Source organism: Equus quagga, chromosome 9, assembly GCF_021613505.1.
Source record: "Equus quagga isolate Etosha38 chromosome 9, UCLA_HA_Equagga_1.0, whole genome shotgun sequence".
In the NCBI taxonomy this organism is placed as follows: domain Eukaryota; kingdom Metazoa; phylum Chordata; class Mammalia; order Perissodactyla; family Equidae; genus Equus; species Equus quagga.
The window spans coordinates 79,931,694-79,954,680 of NC_060275.1; the positions used below are offsets into that span (position 1 = coordinate 79,931,694).

General features: G+C 34.4%; 1 protein-coding gene across 3 annotated transcripts in view; it reads left to right on the top strand.

The window, feature by feature from the left end:
- The window catches only part of IL6ST (interleukin 6 cytokine family signal transducer), a 58,841-nt gene that overhangs the window by 14,027 nt on the left and 21,827 nt on the right, over positions 1-22,987 (top strand). The window contains exons 2-12 of one of the 3 annotated variants that reach the window (XM_046671081.1): positions 1,345-1,432; positions 5,183-5,272; positions 6,265-6,343; positions 10,826-11,131; positions 12,020-12,140; positions 16,079-16,245; positions 16,811-16,965; positions 18,738-18,897; positions 20,867-20,949; positions 21,629-21,839; positions 22,417-22,599. In XM_046671081.1, the coding sequence (XP_046527037.1) occupies positions 5,219-5,272; positions 6,265-6,343; positions 10,826-11,131; positions 12,020-12,140; positions 16,079-16,245; positions 16,811-16,965; positions 18,738-18,897; positions 20,867-20,949; positions 21,629-21,839; positions 22,417-22,599 (1,519 nt within the window). In that variant the 5' untranslated portion in view covers positions 1,345-1,432; positions 5,183-5,218. The remainder of the gene's footprint in view (positions 1-1,344; positions 1,433-5,182; positions 5,273-6,264; positions 6,344-10,825; positions 11,132-12,019; positions 12,141-16,078; positions 16,246-16,810; positions 16,966-18,737; positions 18,898-20,866; positions 20,950-21,628; positions 21,840-22,416; positions 22,600-22,987) is intronic. The other 2 variants (XM_046671082.1, XM_046671083.1) reach the window with 2 other exon arrangements.

A 22,987-nucleotide genomic window follows, 5' to 3' on the forward strand; every position in this document is an offset into this window, starting at 1 on the left:
ATGTGGGATGCCTGCCACAGCATGGCTTGATGAGCCAAGCCATGTCTGCACCCAGGATCCAAACCGGTGAACCCCAGGCCACCGAAGCAGAAGATACAGAGTTAACCACTGTGCCACCGGGGTGGCCCCTATGTAGTGTTTTAGAACAGTGGTTGGCAAACTGTGGTCCGCAGACCAAATCTGGCATGCATCTTATTTTTGTAAATAGAGTTTTATTGGAACTCAGCCATGCCCATTTGTTTACATATTGTCTATGGCTGCTTTTTCATACCAATAACAGAATTGACTAGTTACAGCAGAGACCTTAAGGCCCACAAAGCCTAAATTTTTATTATCTGGCCCTTTACAGGAAATGCTTGCCAACCTATTTCAGAAGGTGTTAAGTGCTATTGAGAAAAAACGGGAAGGAGGGGATAAGTAATGAGTGTAGTTAGGGAAGACCTGCATGAGAAGGTGAATTTGAGGAAAAGCTACAAAGAATTAATCTTCATGTATTGAATTAGATGTCCAATATGTAATGTTAAGTGAAAAAAGCGAGTTACACAACATTATTGTGATCCCGTTTTTGTAAAATAAGAAAGTATATATTTATACAATATAAAGTTATAAGTATATACATTGAAAATTTTACAAAATTATCCACTAAATTGTTCACAGTAATTCTCTCGGTGGGATTATAGGAGACTTTCACGTGATATATTTTCAATTTCTATTCATTTGTAAATTTTTAAATAATTATGTATTTCCTTTGCATTTTAAAATATTGTCATAAATTTAATTTCTTATGTGCTTAAATTATATCAAAGGCTTAGTGTGTTTAAAACAATAATGGAGGATTCAACTCCTTCCCTAAATTTGAAGTTAGCTTGTTACATTTAGAAGAGGAACCACCACTACTTATGCTAGAATTTAACCTACTACTGAACAAATCTTAAAATGAATTTTTACATCTCTATGTATAAAATAGTTTGGCATAGCCTTAAGTTACTGGTAGTGGAAGACAAAAGGTACGATTCTGTTAAGGATTTACTTTAACTGCTTTTGTCAAATTCAACAAAATGTTCCTTTCACGTTTCTATGATGTTACTTGGACCTCAGGGAAGTTCCGATTAGGCATGGGGGAGCTAATAATGTTTCCAAGTTATGTATCAAAACAACAGTAGGATGTTTGAACACTCTTATACAAGTATTTATGGGACTGTTTGATCTGAAGCTCACAAGATAGTCTGAAATGGGATACTTTCTGAAAACCTGAAAGCTTAATAGCAGGCAGGGATTTAAGAAGTACACATATAATGTGTTATCTAAGCCACCTTTCTGAACAAGGCTCTCCTCTCTTTGCAGTGAGACCCAATAAAAAGAGCATGACATTTGGAGGCAGAAGACTTAGTTTCAAATCCCTGCTCCTTCACTTACTAATTTTGTGGTTTGGGTAAGTAACTTTGTCTAGTTTTTTTCTTTTGTGAAGTTCCAATAGTTAATTCCTGCCATTCCAAACCCATAGAATGTACAACACCAAGAGTGAACTTGAAGGTATAGGCTTTGGGTGATTATGGTGTGTTAATGTAGGTTCATCCTTGGCAAACTGTACCGTTCTAGAGAGTGATGTTGATAATGGGAGGGCTATGCTTGTGTTGGGGCAGAGGGTATGTGGGAAATCTCTGTACCTGCCTCTGGGTTTTGTTGTAAACCTAAAACTGCTTTAAGAAAATAAACTCTTTAAAAAAATAAAATGTTGGGGCCGGCCCACTGGTGCACCAGTTAAGTTTGCACGTTCTGCTTTGGTGGCCCGGGGTTCGCCCATTCAGATCCCAGGTGGGGACCTACTCCCCGCTTGTCAAGCCACACTGTGTCAGTCATCTCACATATAAAGTAGAGGAAGATAGGTATGGATGTTAGCTCAAGGCCAGTCTTCCTCAGCAAAAAAGAGGAGGATTGGCATCAGATGTTAGCTCAGGGCTAATTTTCCTCAAAAAAAATAAATAAATAAAATATTAATCCCTGCCTTACCCACCTGCTTCTTTAAGATATTAGGAGAATCAAGTAGAATAATTTACATGAAAGCACTTTGTAATGTAAAATAGTATACAAGTGTTAGTACTTATGAATTTATAATTACTAGTAATGGAATAAAGCAGAGTTGGATAATATTTTAAATAATTTGATAATTAGTTTATACAGTGTAGGCATGAACAACTTTTTGCAAGTTTGTTCAAAGTAATACTGTACAATGTAACAAATGTAAAAGATACCATGTTGAAATTTTCCCCATTCTGATCCCTGCTCAGCTAATTCATTCAGCAAATTTTACTTTGCCTTCTGTTTGGCAATTGTAGTTCATCTGCTATTCTACAATTATAGTAGTAAAGTTAGTATAGTAACAATGTTTATACTAGCATTCTTCCTCACATGCAATGTAAATCTAAATGTATTATTCATTCTTTTTCATTCTGTTCTTGTGTCAAATTAAAAATAAAAAGAACAGAAACTCAAAACTCACAAGCCATAGATAAGAAAAATAATTTATAAAGGGCAAAACTATTAAATATTTATCAATTATAACTCCACTGCTTTTTCTTCCACCTGAGAAAATCCATGGGAATGAAAGCGAATGAGAATGAACAACTATAGGGATAGTATTGAATTTGTTCTAATTTCTTTAAGTAATCATTCATAAACTTTGTTACTTTAACATTAATAGTAGTGAATCACTTATGATGCATCTTATAGCTCCTTTCAAAACATGAGTGTGGTGAACCGGGTATACAGGAATTGCTGCTGTAGAAGAACTACTCTGTTCTTGGAATAAACCTTCCCTGTATATGTGATTAGTAGTCATGCTTTGACTCCATAGAAGCTGCCAGGATAACATGCAGATTTCAAGGAAAATTAATGTATGCAATATGTAGCTGCAATCTATGCATAGGAAATTCTGCAAGAGATGAGGAAAGAGGATAGTGCTAGAAATATATCTTAAATTGAATATTTTTTGTCAACAGAATGAATGGAGAGGAAAAATAAGCAGATACTGTCAATTCTGTCAATTTTAAAACAAGATAAGCCCCAAAATGAAGTTGACTATATTACCTATAATATTTTAGATAACATTACTGTGTCTCCATCTCTTAAGTTTGGACTATGAAATCAAGTTCCTTAATCAGATGTTCCTGTATCACGTGTCAATGACAATCCTTTAAAAAATAAGGAAACATTACTTTCTAACTGTTAAAATGTGAAATCTACCTTTGCCGTTTTTGCTTTTACTGTCCTGCACCGTATAACGACATTTTGGTCAACGACAGACCACGTATGCAACAGTAGTCCCATAAGATTAGTACCATATAGCCTAGGTGTGTAGGCTATACTATCTAGGTTTGTGAAAGTACACTCTGTGATGTTGGTACAACAATGAAATCAATTGCTTTGAAGAAATCATGAATACCTTCATGGGACCTCTGGTTTTTTGTTTTCTTATGAGAGTATAGTACATCGATAGAAAGATTGCCAATTTTAAGGAACTGTAGAGGAACCTCTCTACAATGTGAACAAGGTACTTGGTAGGGGGAGTAGTCAGGATGGCATGACCACATATACTCTACCAACGTACTAAGATATTTTATTTGTTTTGTTATTTTGATGAACAGTAGAATGATGTGGATTTTTCTAATATGAGACTTAAAAAATTGGAAAGTAAGGAATAAAACAGGTGGAGGAAAATGGTTCCTGGAAGTTACTTCTTTCATACCTTTACCTGAGACAGTCTAAACAGTTCATTATCAAATGATTTTGTTACGGAGTGACTGTTACGTGGTTAGGGAGTACAAAAAGTCAAGTTAATATTTAAATTAAAAGAGTACTGTGTTCCAAATGTAGTATGTGAAGCCCTCATCAAGAAGTTTTATTTAGGAGAGAAAATTTACACATGAAGTATTTTTTAATTTAAATTATATTTATTTATTTATTTATTTTTCTGCTTTATCTCCCCAAACTCCCCCGTACATAGCTGTATATCTTAGTTGCAGGGAAATTATATTTATTTTTTGACTAAGTACTAGAGTCACATGGTACAACATTGGAAAGGTGCAAAGAGTGTATGGTAGAGAGTCTCCCTACCACTCTGGTGTCTCAAACACCCAGTGACAGCCAGTATCTGAATTTTTATCCTTCTGGAGGTATTTTATGAATATATAACGAAATTAGTGTATGTTTTCTTTTTCGTTGTTGTTTTTGCCCACAAATAGCAAATAATACTCTTCTGTACCTTAGCAGTGTATTTTAGATATCATTACATATCTGTACATATAGAGCTTCCTCATTTTTTTTTGGTGGCTACTTGTATACTGTATTTGGATATGCCATAATTTAACTATCCTCTATTCACAAACATTTAGGTTGCTTCAGCCTTTTACTATTAAAAACAAAGTTGTAGTGAGTAACCTTGTACATGTGTTGTTTTGCTCATATCTATAGGATAAAATACTGGAAATAAAATCATTAGATTTAAACATATGTATATTTTAATTTTGAGTGATAGTGCAAAACTGGCCATTCACCTTATCTGGATAGGGTTTTTGTTGGTTTTTAATTGAAATCTAATTTACACAAAATGAAATTCACAGTTTTATGTGTACAATTTGTTGGGAAGGTTATGTCAGTTTACACTATAACCTGCAGTAGATGAGATTGCCTTTATGTCATAGTCTCACAACACTGTGTTGATAACTCTAGTTTTTATATTTTTGCTGGTACTAGAGGTGAGAATGATATTGGGATAGTTTTTGTTTTGTTTGCTTGTTTACTATGTACAACTTACATACAATAAAGTCCACAGATCATAAGTGTACAGCTTAGTGAATTTTTACTACTATCCAGATCAAGATATAGAAATGTCCAGCATCCCAGAATGCTCTCTTTTGTCCTCTTCTCCCCCGAGAAAGATAACCACTATTCTGACCTCTCTTACCACAGGTCGTTTTTCTGTTTTTGAACTTCATATAAAGGGAATCATGTAGAATATACTTTTTTAATCTGGTTTCTTTCTTCTCTATCATATGTGAGATTCAGTCGCGTTGTTGTGAGTACCTGTAATTTATTCTTTTTATTGCTGTGATTCAACTACTTGAATATACCACAATTTATCTGTTCTGCTGTTTATGAATTTTTGGTTCCTTGTACTTTTCAGCTTCTATGAATAAAATTTCCATGAACACTCTTGTACATGTCTTTTGGAGGAGTTAAGCACTCATTTATTTTGGCTATACCCCCTGTCTGGGTAGGTTTTGTTTGTTTTTTATTGTGGTCTGATTTATAAACAATAAAATTCACCAATTTTTAGTGTACAATTTGTTAGGAAACAATTCCCTGTGGGTCTCTTGCACTTCTGCATGTCTTATGAACAAAAGCCCTTAGTGCATTTTTTCAGACTATCTTTTCAAGGATATTAGAAGATAGAAATGGTGTCTCTCCATAGAGCAAAGGGCAGGCTTGCTTATAGCCTTGGAAAATAGAGGTAATGGCTCCTTCCCAAATAAAGTATAAGTCTTCATGTGGGCACATATTTTTATTTCTCTTGGGTGTATTCTTAGGAGTGGAAATGCCGAGCCTTATGATGTGCTTTTAACTTGGTAAAAAAACTGCCATATTGTTTTCCAGCGTATTTGTATCATTTTGCATTCCTATCTGGGTAGTTTTAATTTGCATCTCTTATTATGAGTGAGGTTGAAAGTATCATTTCATATGTTTGAGTTACTTGTATTTCCTTTTTTATAAATTGTCTATTCAACTCATCTGGCCTGTTTTTCTACTAGATGTTGGAATTTTTTAGTGATTTATAGGCATTTTTCATATATTAGGGGATATTTTGATCATACTATGAATTGCAAACTTTTTTTCCATTGTCTCAAGTATCTTTTGAGGTTGCTTATGTTGGGTTTTGCCATGCAGAAATTTGTTTCTCTGAAGTTCTCAGTCTCAGAGTACTTATTAATAGTTCAAGACTTCACATAATAAAGAAACAGAATTGCTCTTTTAATTGTCCTTAAAGTATAAGTTATGTTTTCCAGCAATATTTTACATAGCATTAATTTCAGGAGGAATAAAGAACAATATTCTGAAGACTTAGACTTGTTTTCTGCATTCTCATAAGAATTTTACCACCTTTTAGAAAACAGCTACACAATGGAAACAAGAGAGTTTTAGAAATTGTGTCTTAACTTATGTGTAATGAGGAAAAATATTAAAAATAATATTACATGTCTTTTACAGAAATATCTGTGCAAGATGTTGACGTTGCAAACTTGGATAGTGCAAGCCTTGTTTGTTTTCCTCACCACTGAATCTATAGGTAAGATTTATGAAATACCTCACCTCCCAACCCCACAGATTAGGTTTATGTATTTTTATATAATTATGTAGTTAAGTTTATGCTTAATAATTATGCTTATATATTTATTCTTTCTAGGATCATTATTGAGAGAATAGTGTTGTTTTAAAAATTATTTTAAGCAGTAAAAATACTCTTGTTAAATTATAATTTGTATAATTTGAGTTGAAACACTCAGTCACTCAGTAATCCTAAATGCTACTTAACTATACTAACAGAATTTTAAGGTAGGGAAGGAAGAAAATATATAGCTTTTTTCTTTAAATAAAGAAATAGAAAATCTTTTAACACTTTGCTCCTTAATGACCAAGGGTGTCACTGGAGCAGCAGGGTGATTGTGACACCAAAATAAAAAGGTCACTTAGAGCAGTACTGCTTAAACTGGTCCACAGCCTGATGTCTGCCTGACTACAGGCTATTACTGGTCCACAGTGAGATAAGTACAGAAATTAAAATAAATGTCTAGAAACTCTCTTGAACAATTTGACATAGCTGTAACATTCAAGCATGTGATCAGTGGACTTGTCTCATGGAACATAGTGTAGAACAAAAGTGCAAGTTTGCAAAGGATTGGGAAAAAATAATACCAAACCAATCCTTCACCACAGATAGTTAGAGAAGCTCTAAATCAACTCCTCTCCAAATTCAAGAATGCAACTTCTTTTGGAACACTTCAAGTGACAGAAAGCTTACATTGAAAATCTTTTTTATTTAGAAAGTCTTTCCTTATTCTTGAACCCAGATTTTCTTCCTTTAATTTTTTTTCCATTGATCCTATTTCTAGGATTAATCCTAGTTCTGGTTCTCTTCCCACTGCTCAGTTCTTCAAGCATTGAAGGACTGCTTTCATGTGTCTCTAAGCCCTCTCTTCCCCGAACTAAACTTACCCAGTTATCCTAATCATTGTTTATGGGACTTGGCTTCCAACCCTGTACGTAGTGATTACCCTCCTGATTGTGCTCTTGGTTGTCCATGTCACATTTAAAATATAATACCATTCTACTTCTCCCACTTACCAGCTGTAGGACTTTGGCCAGTCACTTAGTCTGTGCCTCAGTTTCCTGGTCTATAAGATAGGGATAATAATGGTTCCTACTTTCTAGGGTTATTGTGAGGATGAAATGAATTAGTATACATTACAAGATACAGAAGGCGTTTGGACAGTGCCTGGCCCACACTAAGCATTATAAAAATGGTAGTAACTATATATTTATTACGAAGGTTTGAATAAAATGCATTTAAGAAAAAAAAGTAATGTAACAGAATTAGGGCATGGTCTGAATGTAGTGACTTTAGTACTTACTTTGATCTGAACATCATTTTTATTAAAGCAACATAGTTTTTTACCAGCTGAGATAAACCATAGTTTTCTATTAAGCTATCAGTCAGTGAAAATTCTCAGGTTGTTTTCAGATGAATTACTTTTAAACCATTTCCCCTCTACCCTATGTTTTTTTCTTATCAACCTAAATAGATATTTTCCTCTCTGGCAGAGTTCATTTTATTACTTTTAGGCTGTCTGTGTAATCTTTTAACATAATTTTGAATCCTAACATTGTCATCCAAATTGTTGGCATTCCTTCATAGTCTTGTCCTTTGCTAATTTGGTAAGTGTGTGTGTGTCTCTTGCTCTGTTTTCCCCGAAGTTGTTGATAAAAATGTTGAAAATAAAAGGACTACATTATCTGTTGCTGCCTCACAAAACTTCATGGCTTAAAATGTTATTATTTCTCATGGTTTCTGTGGGTCAGGAATACCAACAGCAACAGCTGAACTGGTTCATCTGTGCTCTGTGATGTCTGGGGCCTCAGCTGGAATATTCAAAGACTCGGGGCTGGAATCATCTGAATGCTCATTCACTTCTCTGTCTAGTGTTGATGCTGGCTGTGTAGGCTAAGGGCTTTGCTGAGGCTGTTGGCCAGAACACCACACCTGGTCTCTCCATGTGGCCATGACTTCTTACAACATGTGGCTGGGTTCCGAGGGCAAATGCCCCAAAACAAAAAGAAAGCTAGTCGGAAGTTGTATTCTTTTATTGATCTAGCCTTGGAAGTCCCGTAGCATGCTCCATTGGCTGAGGTGGACATAAGCACCCACACAGATCTAAGGCAGGAGGAGAATTGAGACTCCATTTCTTTGTGGAAGGATTATCAGTCACATTGTAAGAAGAGCCTGTGGGATGGGATATATAGGTGTAACCGTCTTGGGACCATGGGAAAATACAGTCTGCCCCAAGGACTGAGGTAGGCACTTCAGCATACTCTACTCAAGACCTTCCTCTCATTGCCTTGTTTCTAACTCAATACTTTTTGTATATGAGTAATCAACCAGTTAAAAATCTCTTAGTTTGCACTTATGCAATTTCTGTTTTTGTAGATCAGGAACAACCAAGTATCAACAGTTTCATAATGCTCATTCTAATATCTGTTACAGTATATTCTAATGCACATTTCTTCATCTTCTCCACATGAATACCCCAATTAACTTTATCAACCTTTTTTAAAATTAAAATACTCTCTTTCTACAATTTAATCTCAAATAGCCTGGTAGCCCTATAAAAATAGGATTAATTTGGCATGGGATGGTCTTATTTTTTAATTTTTTAAATTTTTTTAAAGATTGGCACCTGAGCTAACATCTGTTGCCAATCTTTTTTTTCCCCTCCTTCTTCTCCCCAAAGCCCCCCAGTACATAATTGTGAGTGCCTCTGGTTGTGCTATGTGGGCTGGCACCACAGCATGACTTGATGAGCAGTGCCATGTCCATGCCCAGGATATGAACCGGCAAAACCCCTGGCCACCAAAGTGGAGCACGTGAATATAACTGTTCAGCCATGGGGCTAGCCGCACATGAGATGGTTTTAACGAGTCTGTGTTTCACTTTGACAACTGGAACATTTGCCCATTTCTAGTATTTCTCTTATTCTATGTGATTAAAAATTATTAATATTGCGTCTCTGGATATAGCTCATGTTCTTTAATACTCTAAAGTATATTTTCTATTTACTGTTTCCTATAATTATTTTAGAGAAGGCAAAACAGGAATAATTTTATGAAGGAATAATAAAGTGAGGTCTAAGAAGTTTTAAGGACTAATATAGTCACAGGGTAACTTAATACTCCGCAAGATGAAGTTCTATACAGTTGAAAATTTAGAGTAATATGTGCACTGGGGCTACAGTAGACATGTATAAATAATGGCAAGGTCATGTAAACAGGCCTATTATAAGTTTTGAAACAAAGAAATACATATTCTGACTCTGGGTCTTGAAATACGCTTTGAGAGGTCCCAGGATTCCATTGAAGATTCCATTGATGGTAATAGGTAGCTATTAAATAATTTAAAATGGGGAAATGGGATAATCAGAATTTTGAACAGTAACTTTTGCAGCAGTATGTAGGATAAACTGGGAGGAGGTCAGACTGGTATAATATGGTGGCCTGAGCTTCAGCAGTCAAATAGGATTGGTGAGAAGAGGTTAATACACATATTAGTAATATAGAACCAGCAAGACTCAGTGCAGTATTATTAAGTTGGAGGTAGGAGGATGCTAATTAGAGATGTTGAAGATGACTACAAAGTATCTGGCCTAGGGAATGGTACTGTTAGCAGAGGTAGAGAAATAAGAAATAATAAGAAATAAGATAGAATAAATTTGAAAGTGACTGTGATGCATACAGTTTTAGACGTGTTCATTTTAAACAGTAACATGTTCATTTTAAAGTACCTACAGAATATCTCAGGTGGCTATGTCTCAAAAGCTATTGAAAACATAGGAAGGTAGAACTAGAGATAGGGATTTGAATGTCATCAACATGGAGTAGGTGATAGTTAAAGCATATAGTTGTGGGTTTTTTAAATACAATCTGATTCTTTGTTTTTTGATATGGGATTTTATCCCATACAACTTATTGTAAAAACTAATGTATTTGGTCATCTTGTTCTATTCATTTTGTTTTTTATTGCTCCTTTGCTGTTTCCTTTGTTATCTGAGTTTTGATGTATGAGTGATGTATGCTATCTCTCCGTGCCCCCATCTACACTCCCAGCAGCATTCAGGACTGGAGAGGAGCAGAGACTACCACTGCCTGTTTTCTGGAAGGTTTAATTTAGATCTCGGGTTTGAGTTGAGGAACAGGGTTGATGGTGGAGCAAGTATGAATCATGCTGCAGGCAGCCTGTATTTTCTAAAGCAAAGTTAGAATATAAAAGGGGCCGAAGCTTACATAGGGTTTTTTTAATCCACCTCCATCTGCCTTATAATTTGTGTATTTCTTTACAAACTTAGGCATTAAATTCTGAACATATTAATTTTCACTGTGTTTCTTTTTCTGTGTCTTTAGAAATATTTTAGTGAAGATTGAGGGATTGCCTTGATACAAAATATCATTTTGTACCAGAAAAATTCAATTCATTTTTATCTTTTCTATTTTTCTTTTTCAGGTGGACTTCTAGATCCATGTGGGTATATCAACCCTGAATCTCCAGTTGTACAACTTGGTTCTAATTTCACTGCAGTTTGTGTGCTAAAGGAAAAATGTATGGATTATTTCCATGTAAATGCTAATTACATCTTCTGGAAAACAAACCATGTTACTGTTCCTAAAGAACAATATACTGTCATAAACAGAACAGCATCTAGTGTCACATTTACAAATATATCTTTATTGAATATTCAACTCACTTGCAACATTCGTACGTTTGGACAGATTGATCAGAATGTTTATGGAATCAGAATAATTTCAGGCTGTAAGTTTTGTTTTGTTTTTGTCTTATTACAGATTTTGTGATGACTGTTGAATTACATTTTTAATGTCTATTGGTCTCTGTGAAATGCAGTAACTTGTAGGCTCAGTGACTTTTATACATATATATTTTTAAAAAATAAGTTCAGAAGTGGAACTGCGTTTGTATTACTAATATATAAAAAGCGTAAAGAGTAACACGTTTTATATCTTTACTGAAAGTCAAGCATCTGTCAGTATTCTAGAAAAATATTTTGATGTGAGACTTCCAGAAAAGTTTTGTCCAATTAAAATCTGTGAATGTATTCACAGTAACTTTCAGTATCCTTTAATTACTGAGAAAATGCACATATAAAACAGCTACCTGAAGAAATGAGTAAGTACTAGAGAAAGTCCTTCTTCTTTGTCAAAGTAAATAAGTAACAGTGATCCAGGAGTGAATTATCAAATTTGTGGATCATCCGAAACTGCAGTTTTGGCGTTTGCTTTTCCTTCGGTAGAGTTTGGGAAGGCAATAGGAAGAGAAATAAAAGGAATCATTTTTGCTTCTATTTAATTGCCTCTTCGTAACATGCAAATATTACTTTTTAAAATATACTTAATAGAGAAATCATGTGATCCAGTTATAAATGAAAGTTGAGTTTATATAGAAAATTAATTTGATACATACTATTTAATCACAATTATGATAGAAAATGTATATTACTATCTGAAAAGTTTGAGTTTAAATAGAAAAGAAATTAATTTTTTACTCACCAATCTTTCATTATGTCCACAGTTTTTGCTTGGGTTTCTTTTTCTAATTTAGGTTGTAAATGTCTTGGGTAGTATTAAATTACATGTTATTTGTGGATATAAAACTTTTTGAAAATTGCTAATTTTTCCCTTTTAGTGCCTCCAGAAAAACCTAAAAATTTGAATTGCATTGTGAATGAAGGAAAGAAAATGATGTGTCAGTGGGCTCCTGGAAGGGAAACGTACCTGGAAACAAACTTCACTTTAAAATCTGAATGGCAAGTTATTTTAAGTTTGTTGTATGTTGAATTTATTAAGTTAATCATTTGTGCTGGAATTTTTATCTCAGTAAGTAGTAATATTAAATGGAAATTTTTCACCATTTTATTTAACCTTTTATAACATCTGAAAGATATAAAAGTAGAAAGAATAGTACAGTAAATCCCCATTTGCCCATCCAGTTTCAATAATGATCAGCTTATGACCAGTCTTACTTTATATATACCCCACCCCAGATTGTCTTAGAAAATCAGATATTGTATCATCTCATCCATAAATATTTTAGTACATATCTCCAAAAGAAAAGGACACTTTTCTAAAAAATGTAACTACATCCTATTATTACACCCAAATATACAGTCTCGCACCATGTAACAACCTTTTGGTCAACGACACACTGCATATGCGACAGTGGCCCCGTAAGATTAGTACCATATAATCTAGGTGCGCAGTAGGCTATACCATCTAGGTTTATGTAAGTACACTCTGATGTTCGCAGAACAACAAAGTTGCCTAATGATGCATTTATCAGAACATTTCCTTATCGTTAAATGACGCATGACTATAACTGAAAATACTCTAACGTTGTGACATTTTTAGTTAGCGTTCAAATTTCCCCAGTTGACATGTCTTGTAAGTCTCCCTTAACCATAGGTTCTACCTGCTTTTCTCTTCTTTCTTTTTCTCTGCAACTGAGTTGTTAAAATAATGATTATACATTGTTTAACATATTCCTCTGCCCCTTTATTTCCTAAATATTGCTATTAGATCTAGACACTTGATCAGATTTGGGTTTGATTTTTTTTTTCCCCCAACAATAATCCATAGGAGTGATGTGTACCTCCATCAGGAACCACTGCATAATATTTGACTGTTTCTTTTTCTGATACTAAGATTAAGCAGTGGTTTCAGGTGTTGTCAGCCTATCCCCTCATTATAAAATTCCCCGTTAGTTTTTTTCAAACATAAAGAAAAGTTGAAAGAATTGTACAGTGATTACTTCTACATACCCATCACCTAGACTCCACAGTTAACATTTTACTTTATTTGCTTTATCACATACCTATTTATCTGCGCATCCTTCTCTCCATTTATCAATCCATCTCTTTATTTTTTTATCATTTCAAAGTGAGTTGTAGACATTAGTGTGTACTTCACCCTTGAACACTTCAAAATTTACATCATTAATTAGATGTAATTAACTAGATGTTTATAGGTATGTTTTTGTTTTTAGGTAAAATTTATATATATCTTAAAATATACTTAGGTATCTTAAATCTATTATTCAGTGAGTTTTGACTAGTGCATATACCTGTGTAACTCAAACTGCTGTCAAGATATAGAACGTTATTAACGCTCGCAGAAAGTTCACTGATGCCCATTCCCAGTTAATCCCAGCCACTGCCATATCCCACCCCATCCCACAAGGCAACCACTTGTCTGATTTTTCTTCACTATAGATTTTTGTGTGTTCCAGAATATCATATAAATGGAATCATACAGTATCTCCTCTTTTGTGAAAGGTGTTTGTGACTCAGCAGAATGTTTCTGGGATTTAACCATGTTGCTTCCCCTTAGTTTCTCACTTTACGATTTGAGCAGTCATCAGTGATCATTATTTGTATATGAAGTACAAAAGAGTAGTATTCTGTCTTTTTTTTAACCTGGAAAACTTCACTTTGTCAACTGTTGCTTAACCTGAGGTACAGTTCATATAAGAGAAGCAAAATTGTATTAATATTTTCCCTTTATAATTAAACAATTTTATAGTTGATTGGTTCCCTAGTGTCCTCCAAAGGTAGATAATGAGGGGTTTTTCCTCTCATTATGAATTCTTATTTAAACACATTTGATATATTATGGTTATTATTCTTCTTGATATTTAAACTGTTCTATCTTTGGTTAGTGGGAACTTATTTGGATTGGCTTGTCCTTTTTTTTTTTTGATTTTATTTTTTTCCTTTTTGTCCCCAAAGCCCCCTGTACATAGTTGTATATTCTTCGTTGTGGGTCCTTCTAGTTGTGGCCTGTGGGACGCTGCCTCAGCGTGGTTTGATGAGCAGTGCCATGTCCGCACCCAGGCTTCAAACCAATATGAAACACTGGGCCGCCTGCAGCGGAGCGCACGAACTCAACCACTCGGCCACAGGGCCAGGCCACAGGGCCAGCCCCCGGATTGGCTTGCCCTTTTGATACAACTTCATTACTCTTTGTTAGCTGCCTTGATTTCTGATATGACATGATTTTGTAGGTTCTTCTTAATATATTTCCTGCCCCAGACCTATCTAGTGCTAGGGGAACTCCTTGCTCCGTGTTTGTTGTTGTTTCTGGCCCTTTTCAGTGGAAGGAGCTAAGAAATATTTTTAAGATAAAATACATCATGAAATTATACTGATAGTTCCAATTTAAAATCCACGCTATGGGTGTTTACTTAATTTCATCTAACGTCTACATCTTCTGTCTTCTGTGCTGAAAACCTTCATTTCCAGCAACACCACCATATTTATTTGCTTTATCCCACAATAAACACAACTGCAGAATAACAATGCCAATATTAGGACCAACAATATGATTACTAAAAAGAATTCTGTGGCAGGATCCCACATGCAAAGAATGGAGGAGGATTGGCACAAGTGTTGGCTCAGGGACAATCTTCCTCAAGCAAAAAGAGGAAGATTGGCAACAGATATTAGCTCAGGGCCAGTCTTCCTCACCAAAAAAATTAAATAAAAAATTAATTAAAAAAAACAAATTTTAAGATTTTTTTTTTTTAAAGTTTGGCACCTGAGCTAACAACTATGGTGAATCTTTTCTTTTTCTTCTTCTTCTTCTTCTTCTCCCCAAAGTACCCCAGTACATAGTTGTATATTCTAGTTTTGAGTGCCTCTGGTTGTGCCATGTGGGCTGCCACCTCAGCATGGCCTAATGAATGGTGCCCTGTCCGTGCCTAGGATCTGAACTGGCAAAACCCTGGGCTGCCGAAGCGGAGCGTGCAAGCTTAACCACTCAGCCACAGGGCTGACCCCTAAGATTGTTTTTAAAGTTACTTGAAATAGTTCCTTTCTATGTTTTATACCACCAACTCAATACAAGAGTTCATATGTTTCATTTTGCTTTTTATTTTTAGGAATTTTCTTAATTACATCAAATAATAAATTAATACAAAAAGTCAAATTTATAAAGCAAAGTATATTCACAGAAGTTTCAGTTCCCTGTCTCCTATACCTTATTCCCTCTCTCCCCCTAGAGGGTACTTGTTTCGCTTTTGATTTGTCCTTTTATTTCAAAAAATAGTGTGTTATATATGAATATTCTTAAGTGATGCATACTTTGAATATATATGAGTAAATAAAGTAATATCACTTGAAACTTTCTATGGTGATCAAAATCAAAAAGTGGTTGCCTGGGTTTGACTGGAAAGAGGCTGAGGGAATTTTTTGAGGTGATAGAAATTCTTGTCCCTATCCTCCTCTCACCTCCTAGCATATTGCCCTTAGAAAAAGCATACTGTGCCTGAAGAAAGACATTGCTGGTACAGTAGGATTCTCTTTCAGGAAAGGAAAGAAACAGTACTAAGATCACAGGAATTAGATCATTTTTGGAGAAGGGTCAATGGAAATAGAGCGTAACATTCTAAATGTAATATTCTTGGACTGAAAATTTGAAAATAATTTTGTGTTTTAAGATATAGATCAAACTCAGTTTTAAAGGAAAATGGGTTACTTTTTAAGAAATTTTTATTTGTTTTTACTTTTTAAGAAATTTGTTATTTGTTTATAGTGATCACACTTTATTCTAAATTTAAGGGAATTAAGTTATTTATTCCAAGCTGTGTTTATTCCAATCTGGGTCTCATCAAATCTTTTCAAGTAGCCTTTTTCACTCTGATTTTTTCAAATCTATTTTTAGTGAGTGATTCCTCCTTTTTTGCGTTTAGGGCAACAGAGAAGTTTGATGATTGTGAAGCAAAACGTGATACCCCCACCTCATGCACTGTTGATTATTCTCCTGTGTATTTTGTCAACATTGAAGTCTGGGTAGAAGCAGAGAATGCCCTTGGGAAGGTTACATCAGATCATATCAATTTTGATCCTATAGATAAAGGTAATTATAAACCTGAATTTGAGAATTTATTAGAATATACAGTGGTTTACAAATTAAAGTAGTTTTTAGATTTTGGTTAATGTAGAAACAAGCATTTTATTATCTTAGTGACTTTTACAAATTCATTTTATCAACAACATTAAAAATAATTTGGAAAAAGAAAAATATGTATAATCCCACCACACTCACAGCTGTTTTCACTTTGCATATTCTGGTATTTGTCCAATTATCAAACATTTTACAGCATTGTAATCATAGTATACATGTTCCATTTTTTTATGCTTTTTTAAATTTTATATGTCATAAATATTTAATTATCTTTTGATATCTGAACCTGAAAAGATTAACAAATGTAATAAAGTGACAAGGAAAACTAAAGTTTCTCTAGAAACCTTTCTTTCCATTATAATACTATGGCATAGCATTGTTTTAGAGAGTTTCGTTCACTTTCTAAGAATAAATTAATATTGTGAAATTAAAAAAAATATGAAGAGTGTATTTGAGTTTGTATAAGAAGTTGTGACAATAAAACATGATAAACATTGGAATTTATTTTATTCTTCAGTGAAGCCCAATCCACCACATAATTTATCAGTCAGCAACTCAGAGGAACTGTCTAGTATCTTAAAATTGACATGGATCGACTCAAGTATTAAGACTTTTATCAGACTGAAATACAACATTCAATATAGGACCAAAGATGCTTCAACTTGGAGCCAGGTAAATTGAGAGTTACTGTTTATTCAAGTAGTCTTTCTTGCAACCCTCTAACCTAAAAGTCCCAGTCATTTTCTGAATGTCTTAAGTTTCTGGTTATGTGAAATATTTTACTTGACACCTCTTTCAGATCTGTGTTCAAGCTAGGGCAGACAGACATCCAGATAGAAAATACAGTTTTCCTGAATATAGTAGCTTTTAAGTGAAGCTATGGAAGTGATGCAGAGTGATGGGGAATAGCATTTTTAATGGGAGGCAAAAGGAACACAAATAAAAGCAAATTAAGTGAAGGAGTAAAAATGAAAAGATTACATGGATGAGGTAGAGCAGAAGTTGGCAAACTATGTCTGTAGGCCACATTCAGCTTGCCACCTGTTTTTGTAAATAAAGTTTTATTGGATCACAGCCACACACGTATTGTCTCTAGATATTTTTGTGCTACAGTGAAAGAGTCAAGTATTTGCAACAGAGACTATCTGGCCCATAGCCTAAAATATTTGCTATCTAGCCCTTTATAGAAAGTTCACCAACCCCTGAGGTCGAGAATGGGGTTGATGGGGAACTTGTAAGACTGAAAAGGAAAAGAACAATGTAACCAAAGATGATGCTGTCAGCAAAAGGAATACTTGCAGATTTTTAAAAGGCTATCACCATAACATTGAACTCCCCTTAATATTCTTTCTTATAACTTTATTTATTACTAACAGTGTGCTTTTGGTTTGTTTCTCTGGTTGCAATAATGAGCTTATAAGGGAATGGAGCCCATGACCTTACTACTTCTGTCCTCCATTCCACTAATCTAAAAGGCTCAGAATACAATCAGAAAAAAAAACAAACCAAAATGGATTAATGCTTCGTGTTGTACACAGAGGATACTATACCTGAAGTTCTTCAAAATATTTTTTAATATCATAGCATCTTAGTTCATTGATACAAAAGTGACTGACACCTATTTTGTTATCCAATATTGAAATCCCAGAGTAGTAGAAAGGACCAATTATTTATCTATATTTAGTCTCCTTTTTTCCTGAATACTAAGTTTATCTACAATAATAGCTTTAGTTTTTCTTAGTTGGGCTAGATATCTTCTTTTTGCCTCTCCAGATCTTACACTCTACCCTTCTCCATCCTACTCTTTGTCTTAGGATGCTGACTTATATGGATTTCGTCTGTGGGTTCCCATTGCCTCTAGTTCCCCCTAGCAAGTTTAGTGGGAGGAGGGGGCCTGGCAAGAAAGAAGAGAGGTAGAAGTGAGATCAGCACTTTTGTTTTCCCTGCTTCCTCCGTGGAGCTGCCCCATATTTCTCAACCTAGGGTCACTGCTCCTCTCAAGTTAGTCCTAACTGACCCCCTTCCAGGTTCTGGTCCTCCACTCATCCCGTTGGGCCTAGGAGTGGTAATAGCTACAAGCCTCAGAGCACTGACTACACTATCTAAGGTTTCCCTACATCCTGCCCCCTTTCCCTTTAGTAAACTCTCCTTGAACTAAATTCTAATGGGAGTGTACCGTATTTTTCCTGCTGAGACCGTGAGTGTTATAGGCCCCATGGAAGAAAGAAAGAAAAAAAGGAAGAAAGGATTAATAATAGATGTTTTCATACTTCCCAAATCTATTAACTTTACTGATTTTGACTGCTTTTTAACTTTCATTAATCTCCAGAGCTTGAGTTTATTAGTGTTGTTTCGTTAAATTAGTTTCTAAAATCTTTTGCAATTTACAAGACCGATAATAAATACCTTTGGATTTATTGTTGGTCAATTTGCTTTATTTTCAGATTCCTCCTGAAGATACAGCATCCACTCGATCTTCATTCACTGTCCAGGACCTTAAGCCTTTTACAGAATATGTGTTTAGAATTCGTTGTATGAAGGCAGATGGTAAAGGATTCTGGAGTGACTGGAGTGAAGAAGCAAGTGGCATCACATATGAAGATAGTAAGTCAACAAGTATAATGAAGTAATAAAGCTAATATTGGAATTCTGGCTGTGAATTGTGTCTCATTAGTCCTCATTGCTTCTTATTTTGTGATCATTTTATCCAAACTAGTATTTTACACTTTTCTTTTTAAGGACATCAAGATATAAAATTTAATGTGCATTGTTGATAGTATAAATCTATTTGATACCTAAAAAATTATCATGGGGTGGTGTCTTCGATACCATGAGAAAACCATTGACTTTAATGGTTGATCAGTCCAGAACATTTTTTAAAGGAGTATGGTCCAGAGATATCCCTAACTAGAGAATTATATCCTGAATCATCAAAAGCAGTCTATCTAGCAAAATATACCTTAGACCTTCACTGTCAAAAGATATTTTTACTCTATGTTTTCTTTATATTTTTCTGCCAGCACTTGATCAGCTCCTGGAAAGAGATCCTGGAGTTTTGGTTGGTTGGTTGATTTTTTTTCTTTTTATTCCATCATTATACAATGCATATAGTATAGAATCCAAAGGGCATAAAAGGGTGTATGGTCTAAAGTAAGATTCCTTCCCCAAAGCAGCTAATATTACTACTTTCTTCTATAGCCATCAAGAAATAGTCGTATGGCATATAGATTTTTTTTTTTTGAACATTTTCCTATCACCGTCTCACACTTTAGGTGTCAATGGCAGCAGCTATGCTTTCAAACCTCGGCTACCACCTATATCCCTTCACTTCCAGCTCTACTAGAGGTCTAGATAATTATATGAAGTGAGAATGCCAAAGGCAGAAAAGTAAAGTCCCCTTCTCCACTGAGAATTTTCTCTCATTCTTATAAATGCCAGGAAAGAAAGCAATCCTGCTACTGCTGGTTTGGAGTCCTCAACCAGATTCCTTTATCTTGGCCAAGAATTCTCAAACTGGGATTCTTGGGGCCTTTAAAGGTACTTGGCTCAGTTTAGGGGAGTTCCTGAACTACTTTAAAATGTAGACAAAATATTGTGGTTAATGCTTGTGTACATTTTCTGAGGAGATGGTACCTAACCTTTGTGAAATCAAAGCCATATCTGGAGCCCAAAAAGTTGTGAACCATTGGATTAAGCATTTCTTCACCTTAGTGAGTGAATCCTCCAGGTTCTCTTTATGTTAGAAAATATTTCTGGCCTATAACATTTTCTTATAACATTTTCTTTATAATTTCTTTTTCTTTATTTTTTTTGGGTGTACACTGTACTCACAAATATATCTGTTTGAACCCCCTGTATCGGCAAGCCTTTTCAAAACCCAGCTTTCCTGGTCTGCTTTTTCTCTTTTCTCTGTTTTGTCATCTGTATAATTGCCTCTTCATGATCAACACATCACTGCTTAGATTTTATTCAGATCCTTTTTTAATCTATTGAATACCAAATTTTTCAATTTATAAAAATTTTGAAAAATTAGTTGATCCTATAGGAATTTTAAAAATCTAATTGCTAGCATTTGATACTTTGTTTCATAAAGTGCTTTTTCATGCGGTTGGTGATTAACACAACAATCCTGTGAATTCATTTTTATTATATCCCATTACACTGAATCATTTCAATGTAAGATAATAGACTTACACTACATTTACTTCATTTATTTTAATTTGTTTTAGGTTCTTACATATATACATTTGGAGGTTTTAATCATGTATTTAAATATGATTTCAGTTTGATTTTTTGCAATAAGTAATAGTGGTACATCTTTGGTTATTGCTTAGGATTTATAGCTTTATAATTTTAAGCTTAGAAAAGAGTCCCAATATAATCTAAATCATCAAGCTATTACCTTGAGTAAAGGAAGACCCAGGCATATCATGCTGGGATGGGAAAATGCTGGTATGAAGAAAGAGTTAAAGACACCATGTGATTGACGGGCAAGAATGTTATAATTTCCAAGATTTTATTTTATTGTTATAATAAAAACTTTTATTTTAAAAAGCTTATGTCATTCCTTTAGGACCATCTAAGGCACCAAGTTTCTGGTATAAGATAGAACCATCCCATACTCATGGCCATAGATCTGTACGACTCATATGGAAGGTAAAAAAAAAAAAATTACATATTTTTATTTTTTAATCTCACAAATACATTGTATATGGTATTATGAGTGGAGTTTTTTTTAACTTTTTATCTAAATGTCAGCAAAGCATTTGATAACTTTTAAATAAATAGACACACTGAGCTTTATATATACTATATGGAAGTCAGATTCATAAACTGCATGTAATAACTCATAGATAGTTCAGCACAGTTCTATGAAAGTTCTATCAGGAGAGGGCCCTTTTTTTGAACTTTCCTGAGTGCCTCATAGAAAATAATTAATAAGGGTTTTGGGTAACAAAATGTATGCCAGTAATAGGAAATATAAAATTTTTGTGCACTCCATAGATGTGCATGAGTGGATCATACTAAAAAGTAGAGAGAAAAATACTCAGGCATAGAATAATTTGAGTCCATGTAGCCACAGTGCAGAGTTGTATACAGAACTAAAAGCTAACAGAATGTTGCTACTTTCCCTCTTAGTTGAAGTCATGCCTTTACTCTTCATTCAGTATGTAGTCGTTTTACTTTAGTAGTGAGTTCAAAATGAGGTTGCCAGCCCCTTCCAATTAAATATTTAGAGATTTGACATTAAAAGCAGAATTTGTGATCATGAAGAATAACTGATTAGCTTTAAGGTTCATGAGATATGTTTGTAAAATAAATTATTTTATTATAGACATTGCCTCCTTTTCAAGCCAATGGAAATATTTTGGATTATGAAGTGACTCTCACAAGATGGAAATCACGTTTACAAAATTACTCAGTTAATGACACAGAACTGACGGTAAACCTCACAAATGATCGCTATATAGCGACTTTAACAGCAAGAAATCTGGTTGGCAAATCAGATGCATCTGTTTTAACTATCCCTGCCTGTGACTTTCAAGGTTTGTGTCTGTAAGATGGAGTCTGACTTATGGATGGGAAAAGGTGGTTAGGTATGGTGAGAACTCCCATAAAAAAGCATAAGTGTTCTAAGACTGTCTCATCAGTATCAACGATGATCATACTTTTAGAAATCAGTCAGCAGCCAAATAATCTGTTCCATCATTATGTGGCTCACTTAAACTTTTCAGTAAGCTACTTAGTTCATTTAATCATTTTCTGATTACTTATCTGGTTTTTTAAATATTAAGGTTTTGTGAACTTTATATGCATATGACTTAAGTATATTGTTTTTCTATAGCTTTATCTGTAGCTGTCAAAAAAGAAAAAGTTGCAATTTCCATGCACAAAACATTTGAAGAATTTTGGAAAAGGAAGAATTTAAGTTTCAAAATAGAGTACTTTACATGTAAATTATAATGAAGTGCTTTTATTTATGCAAATACATGTTAAAATTATATGCTACCAAAACTGATAGCAAGATAGAGCACGTGGTTATGGAAATGAATGTAAAATATCAAAATTTCAAATTTTTAAATGTTCATTTTATCATAGCAGTATTCAAACTTTGTTTTAAAGCTACTCACCCCGTAAAGGATCTTAAGGCATTTCCCAAAGATAACGTGCTTTGGGTAGAATGGACTGCTCCGAATGAATCTGTAAACAAATATGTACTTGAGTGGTGTGTGTTATCGGATAAATTGCCCTGTAACCCAGACTGGCAACAAGAAGACGGTACTGTCCATCGCACCTATTTAAGAGGTATACCTGGCTAGAAACATTTAAGTTGGTATCCTTTTTCTAACTCTTTAGACAGATTTTTCTTTTACATATTCTTTTCTGCTTTATAGGCATTGTGGTCCATTGGAAAGACTTCCAATTTATCAATGTTACCAGTTACATCTAGTTTACTAGATGTGTGACTCTTCAGCAAGTCACACTTAATCCCTCTGAACTGCAGTCTGTTTATGGACAAGGCGGGTTAATACTATCTTCTTTCTATACCCCAGTGTTGTTTTGATCATCAGAGGAGAACACTTAAACATGGAAAGTAAGAGAGAAATATTAGATAATCCATCCTCTGCTTCCAACTAGTTGTGTATTCTCTACACCTGAGTTAACATCCTCATCTTTCAGTGAGAAAGTATTT